Genomic DNA, 20,439 nt, shown 5'->3' with positions numbered 1-20,439 from the left:
TTATAACACGAACATTATTATGTTCTTTATTGTTACTGCATTATTATGTTTCTAAGAAGTGTCATGTATATATACAGTACTGGTAGTTTTGTTGTTGTTGTTGTTTTCATTAAGGAAATAACAAAAGAATTGGAACGACCACTGCACAATTAACTGCGTTACGTTTAATGCGGATACAAAAAAAGATTTTGACAAAAATTAGCCCTCGCGGCAGTGTTACGTCAGAAGAACAGAACAGATAAGATATTTTTGACTTGTTCAAGTATACATCGTCATACAAATATAAACAATTTTACAATACATACTAACATAAATCATAAGATCAGATTTAAACATGTCCCTTACAAATCAATATAGAGGATGAATTGTTAATATAATATTAAGTTGTATCTATACTATCTATGGTACTTAGAACTATGAGACATCTCTTACATACGAGGACAAATTAAAAAGTATACACATGTACTTCTATTGTCGACTGATTTCAGCATATCAGTTAATTTAAACATACTTGGCGTATAATAATAGTATCTTTTATATATTTTTTCTTCTTAAATCAATATAACAAGGCCAAATTAAAAAAAAAATGGAATGGTATTCATCTTCTACGCCATGTAGATTACAATATAAACAATATCTTTCATTTCAAACAGTTCTATTCGTATGATATCTACCAATATGCACATGCAATGAATGCGAAGATATTCTAACTCTTGTAAGATACTTCCTTTAAGTATTGGGATGCTATCGAGATAATTTTCATACATGTTTATAAAGAACTTTAACATGATTATACAGATTCAAAACAGGCCTGCTCTCTTTACCAGAAAGCCAACTTCGTAAAAAAAAAAACAAAAAAAAAAAAAAAAAAAACAAAAAAAACACACACACAACAACATCAGCTACAACAAAAAAAAACCCAACAAAAACACACTAAATTACCCTTTGCTTAGATATCGGTGCAATTTTTTTACTATTTACGGAATCTGGAAAATCCCAAATATCATTTAAAAAATCATGACTATACATAACAATAATTTAAGATTTGATAATCAAATTCTTCTTACCATTATAACAGTCTCTGTCATATACCTTTTTAAGAATGATGTTATCTGTCTCAAGCAGTTTAAACCGAAATCTTATAATTTTAACATATCTTGAAATATATAAAAGATAACGTGCAAATTCACAGTATACAGCAACATTATATGAATTAACTTTTACATTTAACAAAATCTAAGATGAATTCTTACAATTTCCTTTGATGTAGTAAAGCGCCAAATTTCGGCAGCCTAATTTAAAAAAAGAACCAACAATTAAAAAAGTAAAAAAAACTTTAGGTTTTAACTGATATCTGTTACAATTAATCAATAGCACAGACACTTGGTTTTTCAAAACAGCTTATTATAAGTCTTTTTTACAAATATGATAGGTAAATGTGCTGGGACTGACAAATATACATTTATTTGGATTTTAAGGCGTTAAGAGCTTCACACCCCAAGTGTCTGTGATCAATATTTATGGATTTTACCAATCAATATTGTTCTTTATTTAAACTAATAAAACTCTCAGTATAACTAAATATTGTTCCTAAATAATTGAAGTCATCGACAATATCAAAATGTTTCCCTTCATAATAAAATAATCCATTGTCTTTTAAGCTCCTAAAAATAACATTTTTGGTTTTATCGATATTTACGATATCGTACTTCTATGCTCCATTTTTTACAGTAATCATTCAATAAAGACAAACCTATATTTATATCAACTGGTGTATCTCCTAAAATGACCAAACAGTAACAAAATCAAAACAATATCCTTTATATTCAAACCTACGGTGGCATAGAGAGAACATAATAAATATTTCATCTATTACGTGCGCACGCGATAGCTACTACGAGCGCACGCGATAGCTACAACGTGCGCACGCGGTAGCTACTACCTGCGCACGCGATAGCTACCACGTGCGAACAAGCGATCTTGTGCACGTAATGATTGACCAACGTAGGGGCTATCGCGTGCGCATGTACTAGCTATCGCGTGTGCACGTGGTAGCTATCGCGTGCGCACATGGTAGCTATCGCGTGCGCACGTTGTAGCTATCGCGTGCGCTCGTAGTAGCTATCGCGTGCGCGCACAGTAACAAAGTAGCTGTTGTGTGCGCACGTAGTACCTATCGTGTGTGCACGTAGTAGCTATCGCATGCGCACATAGTAACTATCGCGTGCGCACGTGGTATACAAAATATTTCTGATGGCCCCTTTATGCCACCGTTCAAACCACTATTAACAGCTCTTTGTAAAAATAATTCAAAGTCAGATTGGCTAAATTACCTGCCCTTGACGTACACCTACAGCATATTAAGTAACTATTGCTTCATCTCTTGACGTTTCCGCGATTCACGATTACAGGTGTTGCTGATTTCTTTGTAACTCAGTACCACCGAAAAATGACGGAAAGAGCCGAGAAGATGCCAGTGACCGATGATGAATTTAGTTTATTTTATACAGACTATTGGTTTCTGTTACGTCGCTGGTCGTATCGCCACTATACGTCGCTGATCATAGAGCCGCAGCGGAGGTCCACTCAAGCCGTCTTTCGTCGGAGAGATCTTCCCTAGGACCAAGTTCTCCGCATCTTGAACGGAGAAGACAATAGAAGGAAAGGCACCTCTTGCTGGAGGCAGCAGCACTTTGTAGAGCCACACCATTCGGCGTTGGTTAGGTCGCAACAGGTAAGTGACCTAACTAGGTCACCTATCTGGTGTGACCTATGCACTCTGAGCGACATGTACGCTGCGAAGGGAAGTCGGTGTAAATGCCAGTGGATGAGCCGGCTCCGCGCCCCGCCATTACATGATAATCATCGACTTTCCGCTTGGCGGGGTCGCGGGACGAAAACACGCTAATTAGCGGAGGCGCGCGGCGAAGTTTTATTTATGTTTCGCAATCGAGCTTAAATAAATATGTTTAAACTAAGTTTTATTTATTAAACTTCGCCCCGCGCCCTTGCTAATTACCGTGTTTTCGCTCCGCCCCCCCCCCCATTTATCTTGGTAATTCTCGACTTTTCGCTTGGCGGGGTCGCGGGGCGAAAACATGAATGGCACTATTCAGCCCCTATAAAAATTTTTTACTAATATTAGCTTATGATGAATATGTTTTGGTAAGAAAACATAAAACGATTTACATAAACAAACACCACCCTAAATTACTAACCATACAGATCTATATTCAGTTTTCTCTTTTGTGAAAACTTAAACATTAATCAAATTTAAAGTCAGTTTAATCGCTCCAGATGGGGTATACATGTATCAGGTTTCGAAATCAGTAAATTCATCTTTTTTTTCCAAAATCGAATAAAAAGGGGAGAAAAGCTACAGTACAGTAGCAATTAACATTTTCTAAATTTTGACATTTAAAATTAACCAATTATACAACCATCATCATCATTGATAATTGTGGAGTTAAAATTATTAATTCATATTTGTTATTAAACAATTATACGCCTTGGGCTTATCTTTGAGATGGACATACGTACGAACGCCCTGTTCTTATATAAAGAACTGTTTGGTGATTTTTTTTATTGAACTAGCTCTCAGTATATAGATATTCTTTCCCTCTCTCTTTCTTTCTTTCTTTCTTTCTTTCTTTCTTCCTTCCTTCCTTCCTTCCTTCCTTCCTTCCTTCCTTCCTTCCTTCCTTTCTTTCTTTCTTTCTTTCTTAAGACATTTTTTTTGCATCTACATTAGTAACGCAGTTAGGGATATTTATTGCATAATTTGACCTCCTTTCGGTAATTTACATGTATTTTAAGTGCCGTTTGCAATGTGCAAATTACTTTCCTTGTTCTATTGACAATGTTTTACTTTTAAATACATTTTTTTAAATAGTGAATTTGGAGGCATAGCGTTACTGACTCAATATCTAACCCTTACACCTCTTAATTTGTATAATGGATTTTCCCTACTTTGATTTTGGAACTATCCATTGTTATTTTTAAGGGACTTTAATATCAAAAGGCTAAAACTGAGCAGCATCAAGAGCATGAGCAGACGAGCACGGATGAGCAGACGAGCACGGATGAGCAGGTGGCCAGGTATAGGCAAAGCGCAATCACCACTTCAGTAACATCCAAATCCCCTTTTCCAAATTTAGTCGTAACATATTTTAGTTTCCATCCAGCTATATAAAGAATTATTAATTTGAATTATCAATTGTCACGTGACTTTCTTAAAACGCTCGCGAGGGATTATTCTCTTATAGAAAAGAAAATTTTAATAACTGCAAAGATTAATTTATGTATATCCACTTTGTCGGATTACCAAAAGAGAGACTCTCTAAAAATTTAATCCAAAATCGAGAGTTTAACGTTAAATATCGAAACCATTTGTTTTCTAATGTTTTAGCGGCGTGTCACGGGTTAACACTAAACATCAAAAAACAGATCGGCTTCAGTTATAATTTTTTCTATGAAAATTTAGATGTAAAAAGGGGGTAGTAAAACACATTCATTGAAAGGTTTAACAATGCATTATAATCGAATTTATTTCAGAATGGGATAAAAACGGAGTTATTAAGTTTCATACATACATACATACGGATTATAGCGAAATATTGAAAAGGTAAATACTTAAATTATTTTCGATTTTCTTTTCAAAGATATGAAAAATGTTAAATGTTCTCTTTTTTGTTATTGAGTTAATTTTATTGTTATCTCAGGCGTTTGATATAAAATATTATGATTATTATATAATGTATTATACAATTATTGACTAGTGAGCCATTGAATATGATGTGATATCCATCGGCTGATGGCATATTGACCGAGACGATATAATAATATAATTTATTATTGAAAAGAAAACAACATAAAAAACAACAAAAAATCACGAAAACAACAAAAAACAACAACAAATGTTTTCATAGAAGAAAACTGTATGAGTCATGACAACGTTTAACAACAATGACGACGATGATGATGGTGATGATGAATATAATGATGATACCGACGATGATGATGTTTCCGATGCTGATGATTTTCCGATAATGATGATTATTTTCTGATGATGATGATGATGAAAATTGAGTTAACCAATACCGCTGTTGTACGGGTATAAAGAAAAAATTTTTTTTATGTCTTATAAACTGATTCTATTACCCGCTGTATTCCTGAATTAAACTGTCAATTCTGTTTGTTTTTTTTTTCCTTCAAAGTTACCATTTTTAAAAATATAAAATACAAGTTTAGAAGTAAATATGTATAATGAAATGCTAAATCATAATTAAAGATAACTGCTTTGTACTACATGTATTTTAAACATGTTTATAATACTTGTTTCTTTCTATACTTCAACGTGTACTGCACAGTCATTTAAACAGCCCGCTATCAGAAATTTTTCAAAAAAGGGTACTATTGTTTCAGGTATGTTTTAATGGACAATGATTACAAAACAAAATCATTCAAAAGTGTTTAAATGGTTTTTAAGAGGCATTTGTTTACTTGAAAACGGTTAATTGGTGATGAGCCAAAGGCAACTCGGTTCTTTGTATACTTAGAGACGAGCAAATCAATGTATCTTTTTAACAAAAAGAAATAAATCGTCTTTTAAAAAGCAGTAATATTTCCTTTAAAAAATACTGGAATATATAATGTATTTGTTTTAAATGGCAACACAAAATTGTCGGATTCAATTTTTTTCACTACACTTGGCTTATTAAATTTAAAAAATGGTAAATATTTTTTTTATATATACTTTTCCGTAATGGCTCAGAATATGTGTAATGTTTTCAGGGTACTATAATTATATTGCATTAGTAGAATTTAAAGCATAAATGATTTGGCTTTAGATTGATTGGGATTATTGAATTATTTTAAAACTCATGTAGATCTACATTGAAATAATAATGGCTGTATATATATACATTTACACCACAACTTTCGTCTGAAACCTATTGCTTATGATTATTCCTTCTTCGTGTGCATTTGATATCTAATAATTTGAATCAATAAAGAATTTTATTATGCGTTTTACGTTCTTTGAGCTACAAATGAATACAAAACAGTATGTATGTCTGTACCTATTTTTTGTTGAAAGTGACATGCTTCTTCTTTGAGACTCCGCAATGATACCTGCTTGATTGAAATTTAAATAAGAATCAAATTACACATATAGGAATTAATGTAATTTATTAACCGAACAATTCATTTTTCATTGCATAATGAAATAAAGATTAAAAGAAATTTCGTTAACTATTTAGATTTTGAAAAGTGAGGAATTGTATACTTTGTAAATGTCACAAAGACCTTGTGATGTACATATCAATTTTCAAAATCAATAACACATTCATTACAAATCGATCGATTAAACTGATAACCTTTTTTTATTTTACGCTTAATTTCAAATGCGTTATTAACGTTTTATACACTTAGTACTGGGGAAATATTTTTTTAGAAAGGGAAGCGTCTTTCAAACTCACAACATTGCTTCAATTTTTTTGTTACACAAATCTTGAGGTTTGCGGGTTTAACTGTAATATTAATACGTGTACATGAATATTATTTTTGCTCGAATTCAGCGGAAATTGGCCACAGATTTAGAGAATTGATTTTCTAAAGCACGGAAATGATGCAATAGACTTGTATTTTGAGACCAACTCACCTTGTAAAGTGCGAAGTTTCTCGTTCGTTTTAAGTGCTTTAAATCAATACCGATTAATTCATACAATCGTAAAACCGATGTTTTAAAACAATCAAAAGAAAGGTTATCTTCTGTTGTATTTTAATCTAGGATTAAACCGAGCGCGTTATTAACTTTTAATCTACTGAATCAGGTTGTAAAACAACGTAACATATGGGTCAATTTCGTAAGAGATTAAATTTCACATTTACTCGGGCTTATTGCCGGCTGGACATGGATAAGACGGCACATACTGTTTTGGCGCCAAAACACTAACGTTTTTTATTCAAATTATGTATATCTAAATAAAAGAAACTTTAAAAAAAAACAATACATCATTCCATTCGTTATCATGCTCGCATATTCATATAATCATGATAATGTTGCTTGCTTATGTACAGAATCATGTGGGTTCGGTCTAACATTTTTTTATCGCGGTAACGCAGATTGCACAGAGCGTATTTCCGGTTTACATCTTAATATATACCGCCAAATTGGCCAATGAGGACTGGTATTACATTCTGAGAGGCCGTGCTCTCTGATAATACGAAAAGATATTTAGATGTAGAAAAAAACATTTAAATTTCAAAAAGCCGTTACAGGATCGGACATATGCGGCGCAATCTGCGCTCTTAGACCCGAGTTCCCATGAGTGAAATTTTATCACCATTTGTCTTTAACAACTTATTTGAATATTAGACAGTGTTTCCATGGTAATTTTTATCCATCTGTGCCTTTCATCATGATATCTCATTTATCAAATTACTGATTTGGAACTATCAAATAATTTTTGTACAATTTCGCAAAATTATATGCAATGTATAGTTATAGTTCGCGATTTAGGCCGTGCTAAATAATGGAGGCAATTGTGCGCAATGCGCGCGCTGATATGATTTTTCGCCGGATCTTGATTTATAATATTAATCACGTGTTGAATTGGATTCATTAGAAGTTTTCAACATGAAAGCTGATCCTTTTAATCAGATCAAATATGGAAACGTCATTTAACAATTCCCCCTTGCACTCTTAATACGGTTCAGTCTGACCCTCGAACTTTGTTTAAACCGGGTGATTAAGCTACATGTATATATATATATAGACTTACATTGTATTTCAAAATTAATTTGTCACCTAAATAAGTTATAATTTCCATCTTGTTAAACCTGTCGTATTGACTGTTCTTTATCTACTAGCCAGTGTATATTAGTATTTATTCAATGCCTTTTACGGTTATTAGTTCAAGATGTATACCTATTTGTCCTGTTTGCGTAAACCTTTGGACGGCTGGACAAAGGCTATTCTAACTAATAAAGATAATATACATACGTCGCTTTGAGATAAAAGTTTATTTACTCAAAATTACATACTTCAGTTTATTAGGTTTATTTATTTGAAAGAAAATTCGCCAAAATTCGGGCTCATTTTGTTTAATTTGACGCCACTTTTGATGTGAAGAAAGGTTACCCAGACACTAAGACTACTTTCCAATACCTTAAATTGAAAACAGAAATATTTCTAAACAAAGTTAGTGTCTTAATTAATTCCAATATAAACCAGTGAGAATTTTCTTTTTTTAAGTAATAATATATCCATACCTCTAATAATGCCTCTGCTCTCTATAATTCGGTAAACAACGCTACTTTATATGCCTTACCCAATCCCTTTTTGTCTAAACAACAACAATAATATGTATATGTAATATCTCAAGTTTGTTTACAAGAAAAGAACCAGTCTTATTTACCTTTATAACAATGATACAAAACCAGTTAAGTTTATATAAAAAAAGTCATATTTGTATACAACTAGTCACATCTTTATACAACCAGTGACATTTGAATACGCAACATATTACATATGCAACAACCCATTATTGCATTCAGCATTTTATATCTTTAATCAAGTAGCCTCCTTTGATTATGTACAGCCAATCATATTTGTATATAACAAATCATTTAAAAGAAAGTTTTTTTTACTTCCCCCACCCAACAACAACAACAACATCAACAACAACAACATCATCATCAGCAGCAGCAACAACATCATCATCATCATCATCAACAATAACAACAACAACAATAACAACAACAACAACAACAACAAACAACAACAACATTAACAAAAATGATTATAAAATAAAAATTTTAAAAAAATAAAAAAGCCACCACTTTGTTAATGTTAAGTGGTGACTTTTTTGTTTACCAGGGCAACGAAGACTTTCAGATTCGAGAGGATGTTCCTCAGATTATGGCACCGCCGATCTTCCATAGTTTAGTTTCCTTTATATACTGCAAGCTTCGCAGTAAATGTATCATAAACGTACGGTACATTGTGATACATTCAGATTTTCATTTGATAATAGGTTAAAGTTATGGATAATAAAAAAACGAAATGTGACCTAACAATTAAAACTTTTTAAAACTGCGTTTTTAAATACCTGCCTGTAAGGTCTTTTAAACCTTTAAGAGGCTTTTAAGTTAGTTAATGTTTAATACAAACAAATCAGGAACAATCCAAATAAATATAAGTAATTTAGTTAAATGGTCCCAATAAAGATCCAATAATATAAAGCTTCTTTTAGGAATGTTTATTTATCTTTGGAAAATTGAACAAATAAATGTCAGGTATTTTGACCAACATTTCAACAATAGTTTTCGCATAATTTCAATCAAGAAGGCAATAAAAGTGATTCGAACCCCATATTTATGACATTACGAGATTAAGAATATATTCCGAATGAAAAGTCTAAAAAGCAATATATTCACAGAATATCGGATTTTGGTTTTTCGGATTATGATTTTTAACTTTTCGTTTAAATAATATAAACGTATCTTTTTATTACTACATGTGTCTGTTTAATTGTTCGGCGAATTAAAAAAAATAAGTGTGCAGCCTTTAAGTTGTAAGAACTGTCTTTTGAGAAATTTAGATTTTTGAACTTATACATGTATGTAGGAAACTTTAATTTTAAATAAAACACAATGTGATTTCTAAATTAGATAAGGAATTGAAAAGAAAAGAATGAAAAAAAGGAAGTAATAAAGGCAATGAAAGGGGCTTGATTCAATTTTTTAAGATGTATGGAAAAAGAATGTCACTTATACACATAAAATAAAAAAACCAAACAACAACAACAATGAAACTTCATCATTGATAACAAATTTATTGTGAAGTTCAATTCATTATTAAAATGCGAACATATGTGAGATAAGGTTAACGTGGACTCATTTAACAATGTTACGTTGTGTTAATTTTGAAATTAGGAAAACTTGTTCTACTTTGACAAAAATTTAAACCAAAAGAAAAACATTCAGTTATGTGCAAAGAAGGTGGGATAACTTAAATTTCATGTATGTGGTAATTAGGAAATAGAAATAAAAAAATAAAAATGAACATAGTGACCGCCGTAAAATGTGACTGGAACATCCGGCAAAAAAAGGTATCATCAGTTGTCTTATTATTTCAAACACATAAATCATCATCATCGTCAGTGTCGTCATCATCATCAATATCCTCCTCCTCCTCCTCCTCCGCATCATCATCGGTTCCGTCGTCGTCAGCATCACCATCGTCATTATCACAATCAGATTCAGTGTTATCTTGGTCGTTACCACAGTCATCATCATCATCGTCGTCGTTATCATCATCATCATCAATATCTTCATCCTCCTCCTCCTCCTCATCGGTTCTGTCGTCGTTAGCATCACCATCGTCATTATCACAATCAGGTTCAGTGTCATCTTCGTCGACGACTAGGTCGTTACCACAGTAACCAGCATCATCATCTCCATTATCATGTTCATCACCACCTTAGTTGTTATCGCTATGTTCGATATCATTCTATCGTCATTATCATCATCATCATCATCATCGACATCACTATGGTCATCTTCATAATCGTCGCAACCGAAGTTAGCGTAATCATCATCATCATTATTATCACCATTATCATAATCATCAAAAACGTGTTCTTATTTGTTCATTTCTACTAAACAATATACAGACCTGCATAGACCGGAATATCTAGCTCGAGGTCAACTCTTACAGCGGTTCGCAAAACAATTGCTTGAGAGCTAGATATGTCAGTCTGTGGCGACAGCCAACGGATGGGGAAGTGGGGTGGGGTTGGTTGAGGTGTAAGATGAGTTTTTTTCTATTTTACATCACAAGTGGAAACACTGGTAAATCTTAAATTACCCAGTTATTTCATTCCGATCTAATATTATTATAATGATTTTAAGTCTACTTTTAATTTTTTTTCTGAACGTTTCATCAAACTTTTGACAAATAGCCGTATTATCACTACGTTTTTTAAGAGCTTAACTTTGACCAAGATATAAAAATGTAACTCGGGTACTCGGGTTGTTTAATTATTTCAGTCTCTGTTAAGACCTTTTCTAAGAAACCTTGGTAAAAATAATGAAATAGACAACTTTGGGTTAACTAACGTCTTGTAATTTATTTTTCAGAGTTGGGCACGTGAGTACAAAAACACCATGCCGGCCTGTGTCCCAGTAAACAACAATAATGTTGGAGACATCAATGGCTCCGCAAAGCCCCCGGTGCAGTCGGATTCTAAACTCAGTAAAATTGTAAGTTTTCGTATGTATATCCATATGAGGAATGTTTCAATTAAAATAAGAAATTAAAAATTAAACAACAACAATGTTGTTTCGCGTTCTCTTGAGATGCAGATCAAGCGTGTGACCTCTTCATAATAAAAAATATGTATTATTATACCTTCTTTAAACTAGCCCAAACATATTTATTTTAGCTAGATTGCAAAACAAGTTCTTGTAACTTATTAATAATCACTTTCGAGTCCGCTTCCTGGAACTAACTAGCACTGGTGTCATATGAGGAAACTCGTGACCCAAGTATTGCTCGAACCCGTGATCCCTGGATGAGAGGCAGCGCGCCTTCACCACAACCCCACAACTCTCCCATTGTTTGTTAGTATATGAGTCGAGAATTACGAAAACGGAATATATTTGTGTTTAAAGTTTAACGCACAATTGATTTGTATGCAGAACTACTTTAAGTTTACGTTAAAATATCTGATAAAACAAGTTTTTGAAACTTATACATATTATGTATAAAATAAATTTCGGAACCCTACCTGATACAAACCAGTACTGGACAAGGAGACAACCACTCAACCACGTGACCACTTATAACTATTTGCTTTCCAGATTTCATGTCTGTTTCTGAGGAAGAAAACGGATGTTGTGGACATGACAAAAGAGTCGTCTGCCGCAGCCAAGAAACAGAAACTCTCCGTGGACCGGTCAGAGAGATCACGGTAAATGTTCACCATTGGTAATTTCCGTGAAATCACTTGGTCTTGCTTACTTCTTATGGTTATGGAAGTTGCATGCACATGTCATGCACAAAAGTGCTAGTTGCATTAATTTGACCTAAAATATGTTTAATCTTGTTATTCATGTAATATAATATCAAGATACATGTATTAAAAAATTAATAAGAAAAAAAAAATTTTGTTATATTGTCTACAACAATATTACAATTTTTTATCTATTTTTTTTTTTGATATATTGATATTATATTACATGAATAACAAGATTAAACATATTTTAGGTCAAATCAATGCGACTAGCACCTTTGGTCATGCACACATGACCTTCTTAATTTACCTGTTTTCTTGAAATTCGTAAAAAATATATTAAAGGATACTAACTATGTTAGACCAAGTATGTTTAAATTTATTGAATTGTTAAATTGTAATAATAAGAAAATAGTGTGTAACTTGGCTTACTATATCAGAGATGCTATGGCTAATAGAACATCCATGTCTTATAATATGTAATAATGAATGGTTAATCCTCTATGTAGGAAGTAAATAGAATATTTCATGTTGTATTCTTTATCTATATTTTCATTGTTAACAGTATGTATGTTAAGATCTATAGCTATATTTATGTACATTAAATGTCATGCGACTATTGTATAATATATTTAAATTGTACAAATTGTAAGATGATGTACCATGTACAAATCTTGAATAAAATTTCTGTTCTGTTCTTTATCTTAGACGAAAAAGATTTTTTGCTACATCTGGCTACATAAATCTAGTCAAAATTTATAGGTTTTTTTGACAGTTTATTCATTTACTTGACCATTTTCTGTTTGTTTATTAATTAATTAATTATGTTTTTAATTAATTAATTAATTAATTAATTAATTATGTTTTTAATTAATTAATTAATTAATTAATTAATTAATTGATTTATTCATTCATTTATTTATTATTTATGTTTGAAGTCAGTTCAGTATGGCGAATATTGAGATCACGTGGTCTCAGCAAGAGAGATACGGCAACATGTTAAGTCTATTTATAGACTGTGGTATTGTATTTTTTGGTTTTATATTTGCAGACGAGTGTTAAAGATGGAGAGCATGCGCACAGCACCGAAGACACGTGACAAGTCTGATCCCGAAACACGAACCCAACAAGGACAGAACCAGATGTTCCTGCCGTCAGAAAACCCCACTGGTGAGAATCTAACAATATCACTGTTGTACAGCGTCCACCGGAAATATCCCCTCAAACACCGAAAACGAAAATAAAAAGGTGTACGTCGAGTTCACCCGAGATAATGTTTCAACTTAATTCCCCATCACAACTTAATCGATTTTTCAAGACTGAACATCGCTCGCAAATGTCAACAAATACACTACAATTTATCGCCAATTTAACAAAAAGTATTTAATTTGCAGAAAAAGGCTAATATGGTGCTCTGAAACCAGACATAATTAGCTTCACAAAATTGTTTGGTAGTTTGGAAAAATCGATTAAGATATGATGGAGAAATAAGTTGAAACATTAACTCGGGTGAACTTGACGTACACCTTTTCACTTTCGTTTTCGACGTTTTGAACGGCTATTTCCGGTGGACGGTCTACAACAGTGAATATATAGTCGTTCATGTATGCCTCTCTACCTCCAGTCTAAATGAAAGCCACATATATAAAATGACTCCAAATAAATACTCCAATTAGTTTAATGCATATTCTTACCACCAGTAATGAAAGGCCGCCCTTTTAATTTAATTGAGACCATTTTACTTATTTTCCCAAACTGGGTTTTGTAGATACATACCTTAACATACCTTCATACTAAAGTGTGATTTTTATTTGATAATGAATTGCCTGACACATAAAACAAATTTTTTTCAGTAAATGACTTCAAAGAGGATTACACCCTGTTTACAGTGAACATTTATCTGCTATTCACACTTCTGCTACATACTTTTTTTAAAACGAAATATCAAAGTAAAAAGTGATCTTAGAGAGTAAGGAAATATTTCAACAAGATATTTAAATGTTATTCTCTTTAAAATTGACTCAAATATTTGTAATCTTAAAACTTCATGCCAGAAGTTTATAAAAAAAACCTGCTTATTTGTACAGCTGGGTCAACAAATTTTGTTTAAAAAATCAGACAGGACTGGTGTGTCCGACCGAGGCCGAGTTGTTTATGTTTACTGACTTCAAATCACTGTCTTGCACTGAACTGCTGTGAATTTGAAAACCACCAGGGACTTTTGATTCTTTCGTGTGGAAAACCTATCTTGCTAGTTTTTAAATTATCGTTGGTTCTCTGTAGGTGCAACATTTTGCCTGAAATAATGCACTAGCCAAAGATTTCATAGACTTCTATATTTTTGCAAAACATAGGGATAATATTGAACATACAGGAAAATATAAGAAATTATTTCAAATAACATGTTCATGATATTTAACTGAAAAGTAGCTTCCGCAATGTAATCTTTCAAATTAAATGATATATTGGACATGACGCAATGTATTCTAAATAATCAAAACATTGCTATAAACCGCGAATGATCCGAGTTTTTTTTAGCGCAAGTGATTATTAATAAACATATATTGCCAAAAAATACAACTGCTTCGTACCATATTTTATTTTCAACTGAGTCGTATCATTTCTTACATATTATTATTTTCTTAGAAAAATAAACATCTCTTTTTAATGAAATTTTAGTAAATGATGCAAATTATATTTTGAAGTTTATGGTAAACTCTGAAATGAGTATATAATTGATTTGAAGGAAAAACGATCTATAACAAGTAGTATATATGAACTGCGTGGTATCCAAATAAAAATTCTGGCCCGCTTCGAGTTGCAAGCTATAACTTTTGTTGTACAAAATAGTTGAACAAGCAACATAAACCGAACGAAGCAGAAACTAGTGGAGCGTGCATATAGATTTATCTGGTTTTCAGTCATTTCCAACAAAAAGAGTTATAAACAAAAACATACCTTTTTCGTTCCAAGATGGCGGCGTTTTTCCCTACTTTGAAACTTACATCCATTAGGTGATACTAGTAATTTTGATTCAGGGAACGCCCGTAAAACATTTTCCGTATTTTCTAGTGATTTGTGTTAACAGGCACTCAATTACTATAAACAATATTACTTCTATACTTAGTAGCTGTTTTGTAGTTGCCTTATTAACGCTGAACCATTATATATCTTGTTCGTGTAAGTTTTGTTACCTTTCTGATCATTAATACCATTTCAGCATCATTTCTGTCATACCTGAACCCTTCCGTTAGACGAGCATGCTCTGAGGTTATCCGGACCAACAGCGAACAATCTAAAAACAACCTAGGGCGGGAAGCATTTACGGAAAGCAGACGAAAAATCCACACGCGGAATACAAACTACCGCGGACAACAGGCGTCGGAAAATGGCAGCTTAAAAAAGGGAAGCAAGAATCATAATAGTAAACCGCCTAAACCACCCGACCGTAACAACAGTGTTAACAGGAAACCGATCGTTGTCCCTGGAATTATGTCCCAGTCTGACGAAGACATTGGTTATGATTCGGATAACGAAATAAGCGACCTTCAAGATGAAATGCGGCGCATGAACTTAAGTCAACCGGACTTACGAAGAAGGACATCAAATGGCAAATCTAGGAAACGCGAGGGTATATCATTTTGTATATAGTTACATTTATATCTTATTCTACATTATTCATAATAGAAGCCCATAAACCTATAAAAAAAATTCAACAACAACAACTAAATGGCAACTATTTATATTTATTATTAAATTATGAAAACATTCAGCAAAGACGATTCAAAGCTCCTTCAAGTTGTCAGTTACTCATCAACTTTGATCGATTTTTTTAACGATTACCTTCCAATATTTATAAGCTTGCTTTAATCTTATACCATTTTTGGCATTCCAACAAAACGAAAAAAAAGCTGTTCTTTTTTATAAGAAGATTAATAACGACTTAGATTTAGGAATTTAAATTGATTTTAACCACTGCCGTTACAATATTTTAAATATGCTTAAAAGGTATCATTTATAACCTTGCACATGTAAAACATTTCACAGGTGAACAATCGGACGGATCGTGGTCTAACGAAGGTATAGTGCTAAACCCCTACCTTCCACATGATCATAACACGTTATCCTAAATTAAGAGTTGTATTTATAGATACCGAACTTACTATTAATTTTGGAAGAGGTCCTGACCTGCATGTTAAACCCAAATAGTATCCTAGTCCATCGTGTCTACATTCTTCCTTAACTGAATTCTTGTGGTCAAATCTATATACATGTATACTGTATCTCCAATTAGTGCTTACTCCTATAAATGTTTCGCCAGCTGTTAATTTGAAAGTCTATGTCATTGATAATCAGTAAACTAGCTAACTACTTCATGGCCTATCCACAAATTGCAACGATTCCAATGTCATTGATTAGATATTGTGCCAGTAACATCGTATTCATTACAAAGCTTTTACATATATGAGCACATATGCTATTTATATTATTTTCAAATGTACTACTATTCAATAGCAACATGTTCATGTGTCACTTTAGCATCAACGTCCATTTTTGTGGCTCATATGTTTCTTTCTATTTTAGTGGTAATATTTACTTATCTACAAGAACATAATTCCAGAAAAATCATGAAACATTAATGAAGTAATCAAATACCACCAACGCAAAACTAAAAGAGAAAGAAGATAATAAATACAGCATTTTGTTAAAAAATATCTAACTAGATAAGGTTTAAACAAAATTTTAAGATATTGTTTTCAATTATGTTAAGCTTTTTATTTACTAACTTCAGGCTCAATATCTCTTTCTGAAGGAAGCGAAGATGATGAACCGGAACAAATCTCACCGGAAGAGAGACAGCGTCCCCAGAATCCTTCACCAAGTCAGAAACGGACAGACCCAAAACCTTTAGTTTCTAAGCAACCCTCGATGGAAGAAGTTATTGATGATATGTTTGACCAGACTGCACAAAACATTGATACAATCTATAAAAATGGTATTGAAAGTATGGATTTAGAAACGTATCGTTCAGATACCATGACCCCAGATACTTATATGAAAAAGATTGAAGAGGACCTCTTAAAGTCACAAGCTGACGAACATTCAAAAGAGGAACCAATTCAAAACAAGCACATAATAAAGAAGAACGAGTTAAAAGAAGCCGAGAACGAGCGCCAACAAGTTCACAGCTATAAAAAGAATGACGACGCTAAACCACATTTAGATAATCTCTTGACGGAAGTTTCAATTTGGGCGCAAGACCGACAAAGGTGGCTTCTTGAGGACGGAGATAATGCTGCCGGAAAAGAGCTAAGCACCCGTGAAAGCACGGTAAACAGTATGACGACTGATGGACGTATCATTGAACAAGTGACAAAAACTAATAAAGATAAATGTAATGAGTGGGTAACTGACAAATCAAACCCCGAATCAGCTAATAAAATAATTGCTGAAACAAAAGCAAATGGAATTCTTACAGGTCCAAAATTGTTCAGGTCGTCGTCAAGAAATCAAAGTTCACCTCGTTTTGAAATAAGTGACAAGAACCGAAGTACTCCTGAAAAACAACCAGAATCCGGTTCGCGTGATAATGTTTTACAAATCATTGATATCGGTAGAGAAACTGAAGATCTGAAAGAATTGCCAGTCTCCGACACCACAGGTCTTTATCCTGAGCCATGGACATCTGATATGTATACAAATACAGCAAAAGGCGACCAGGAAGATAGGTCGACAATTAATGACAATCTGTCAGAACTGGACCAACAATATCATTTCAGGGCTAGAAGCCCGGACAGCTGGCTAAGTAGTAATGGTTCTTGTTCAAACGTACTGAATAAAAGCGAGTTGGTTGCTGCCGACAGAAATGAAGGTTTTGAAATGACCCCAACTCCAACTAGACAAATTGAAACTCCTGTGAAAATCACTGCGACAAATGCAGGAAAGTCTCATCAAATTATGAGGTTGTCGCCTAAAGTCCATGCTCCTTTCAGAGGATTGGATAGGCAGGTAACTCCAATGCCAGTCGAGCCAAATCCAATCCCTATGAAACCAATTTTGCGAAACACGCAATTAAAACCTTTGGCTGTTTTACGTGCTGCCAAGCAGCGGAATATGATTGATACTTTCCCTGTATTGCCAGGTTATAAAAGTAGCATCAGTAGCATGCCCAGCGATGGAAACCCAGCAGCATATAATTCAAGGCCGTTTTCTGAAATCCCGCTCCGGACTGAATTTTCGGACGGTGATAGAAACAGCAGTTTGCTTGTACATTCATCAAGTGCTAGAGAATCACGTGATAAACTTGAATACAGTATCTCTCAGACATCATTACGGCCAGTTTCTGAGACTATTCCACAGAAAAGAATTGATAAAATTGGAGTAGGGCCAATCATGGCAACCAAGGAGAAGCAGATGTACGCCCGTGACGTCATGAATGCCATGGAAAAACATCGCATGCAGCCGCAGACTGGCGCCTTTCAGGAAAATCAACCGGCATCTTCAAGTGAACCATTGATAGAATACGATGATGAGAAAGAAAAGGAAGGCGGGAGGAAACGGCATAAGGTTTTTACAAATAATTTAATGACAGGTGGTTATAGTTACGACAAACACAGCAGAAGAAAACCGTCAGATAAACAACCGGATGTAAAGCCACCAGAAACAGGAGATAGCGTTAATTTTAGCCCGACAGAGGCGCCAAGATCTAAAAACCCTGCCACAAGAAGTATTAATAGCCTTTCATTTAGTATGGGTGAAAATTCAGGTAAAACAAACTCACCGCGTCGTGGTGAGAGCTATAGTCAAATCCATTCTGTGGCAAACGAAAACTTTTTTGATTTTCAAGCTAGTCCAAGGCGTTCTAACGTTAGTCATTCATTCAGTACAGGTGCCTCCGAAGGAGCAGAAAACAAGCGTGGGAACAAAAGCCAGTCTTTCCAAAACAAATATACAGCCGTACAGAGCCATGGCTTAGGAATATCTCCGAGTCATGGTCTTGGGTTACAGACGTCAACAAACGGAGCTCAGTCTCAAACGGCAAATAAATTTCGTAAAATGAGGAGCAGGCGAGATCAAGAAATGGATTGGTTAATGAGAGACGCAGCGGAAACGGAAGTATGATCAGTTCTATTTTTAGGATGATTTGTTATGAACCTATACAAAGATAGATTATCGGATAAATACAAGTTTCAGCCATTGGCGAGTATCACCGCGGCAGACTATGAAATTTGGATACATTACTCCACACTGTCTTCAAAATAGCACACATCAAACATAATACAATGTTGTCCAACATCCGATGATTCTTCAGAAGTATTGGAATTAAATAACGCAAATAAGATGCGTTCATTAAGTCTTTTCAGGTTATGATATTTTGTAAAAATATTAATGACAGTCTAACTTTTCATCTTAATATCCCCAAAATGAATAATGGACATCCAAAAAAAAAAAAAGAAAAAAAAAAGAAAGAAGCTGGACAAGTCCATTTAAGAAATTCGGTAGGTTAAGATTTAAAGATGTTGTTTCTTGGGACATGACATTCTTTCGATAACATTTATATGCTGCAAAAACACGTACAGTGGCGTGCCTTATCCTATAAAAAGAAATACTATTAAATCATATGTTAAAGAAATTATCTGAAATTAACTGAATTATCTTAAAAACAAGAAACTCAATGCTACGCAAGTGTTAACTTAATGTATCTGTTTTATCACTAAGACTTGTTTGAATTTATTGGTTACCGTATTTTGATGTTTCTATATACTAGTATTCTCAAGTACCCGTGTTTTGTTTGTTGCAATTATTTGTTATAATACATATCTTTTATGAAGTGCTTAATAATAAACATGATTGTATATTGTTTTGTAAATTGTAAAGTAATCTTATAAGTTACAATGCTTGTATGTTTACCTAAGTTGAATTAAGCACCAGTTCATCAGTTGTTAAGGTGATTTTGTCAGCCATGTTTGTTTTCACTAAAGTCTGTCCAAAGTGAAAGTAGCAACAAATTCATATAACAACAAAGCTCTTATTGTAAAATGATGAACCATTTGAAAGTACACTTCCAGGTTTATATTTTAAGGACAATTATAAACAAAAATAAATGATAACAATAAGAATATTTACCTTGAATGTGCTACATTTCTGAAGACCAAAAACATTCTGTTGCAAAGTTTTATGCACATTTCATGAATGGCAAAATCCTTTTTAAAGTCTGTTTTAGTGCCAACAAAAGCTACTTTTTGCAGCAAATACAGAAATCTTTCAAAACTTAAATCCAAATAAATCAGCATGTCCTTCTAAGCACATGGCCTCCATTATTTTTTTGTAAAAAAGTAGTGCAAGAAAACAATCATCATTTATAGCCTTATAACTACAATTAAAATGAAAACACAATCAAACTTTAAAATCTAACCTT

At 33.3% G+C, this 20,439-nt stretch overlaps 1 protein-coding gene across 2 annotated transcripts; it reads left to right on the top strand.

Annotated features, from left to right (window-relative positions):
• Nucleotides 1-4,291: 4,291 nt before the first annotated feature.
• LOC132740601 (uncharacterized) lies at nucleotides 4,292-19,441 on the top strand. Of its 2 annotated transcripts, XM_060728537.1 has the most exons (7): nucleotides 4,292-4,624; nucleotides 11,146-11,268; nucleotides 11,869-11,978; nucleotides 13,072-13,190; nucleotides 15,241-15,651; nucleotides 16,068-16,100; nucleotides 16,813-19,441. In XM_060728537.1, exons 2-7 carry the CDS (start codon nucleotides 11,173-11,175, stop codon nucleotides 19,140-19,142), a joined length of 3,099 nt encoding a protein of 1,032 aa, XP_060584520.1. In that variant the 5' UTR covers nucleotides 4,292-4,624; nucleotides 11,146-11,172; the 3' UTR covers nucleotides 19,143-19,441. The 2 variants fall into 2 exon arrangements, with proteins under 2 accessions (XP_060584520.1, XP_060584521.1); XM_060728538.1 differs by lacking the exon at nucleotides 16,068-16,100 and having other exon boundaries at nucleotides 4,293-4,624; nucleotides 16,813-19,440.
• The last annotated feature ends 998 nt before the right edge of the window (nucleotides 19,442-20,439 follow it).

The sequence above is a fragment of the Ruditapes philippinarum genome, unplaced genomic scaffold (assembly GCF_026571515.1).
Source record: "Ruditapes philippinarum isolate M1 unplaced genomic scaffold, ASM2657151v2 ctg6222_1_1_1_1, whole genome shotgun sequence".
Lineage (NCBI taxonomy): Eukaryota > Metazoa > Mollusca > Bivalvia > Venerida > Veneridae > Ruditapes > Ruditapes philippinarum.
The sequence above is the reverse complement of the archived record's forward strand: the minus strand, read 5'-3'. Positions and strand labels throughout refer to the sequence as shown.

Excerpts from the sequence above, each read along its gene's own strand:
- LOC132740601 (XM_060728537.1), top strand. The coding sequence starts at position 11,173 with ATGCCGGCCTGTGTCCCAGTAAACAACAATAATGTTGGAGACATCAAT. Across the intron at positions 15,652-16,067 it reads CAAATCTAGGAAACGCGAGG|GTGAACAATCGGACGGATCG; the intron begins GTATATCATTTT and ends AACATTTCACAG. Across the intron at positions 16,101-16,812 it reads CGGATCGTGGTCTAACGAAG|GCTCAATATCTCTTTCTGAA; the intron begins GTATAGTGCTAA and ends TACTAACTTCAG.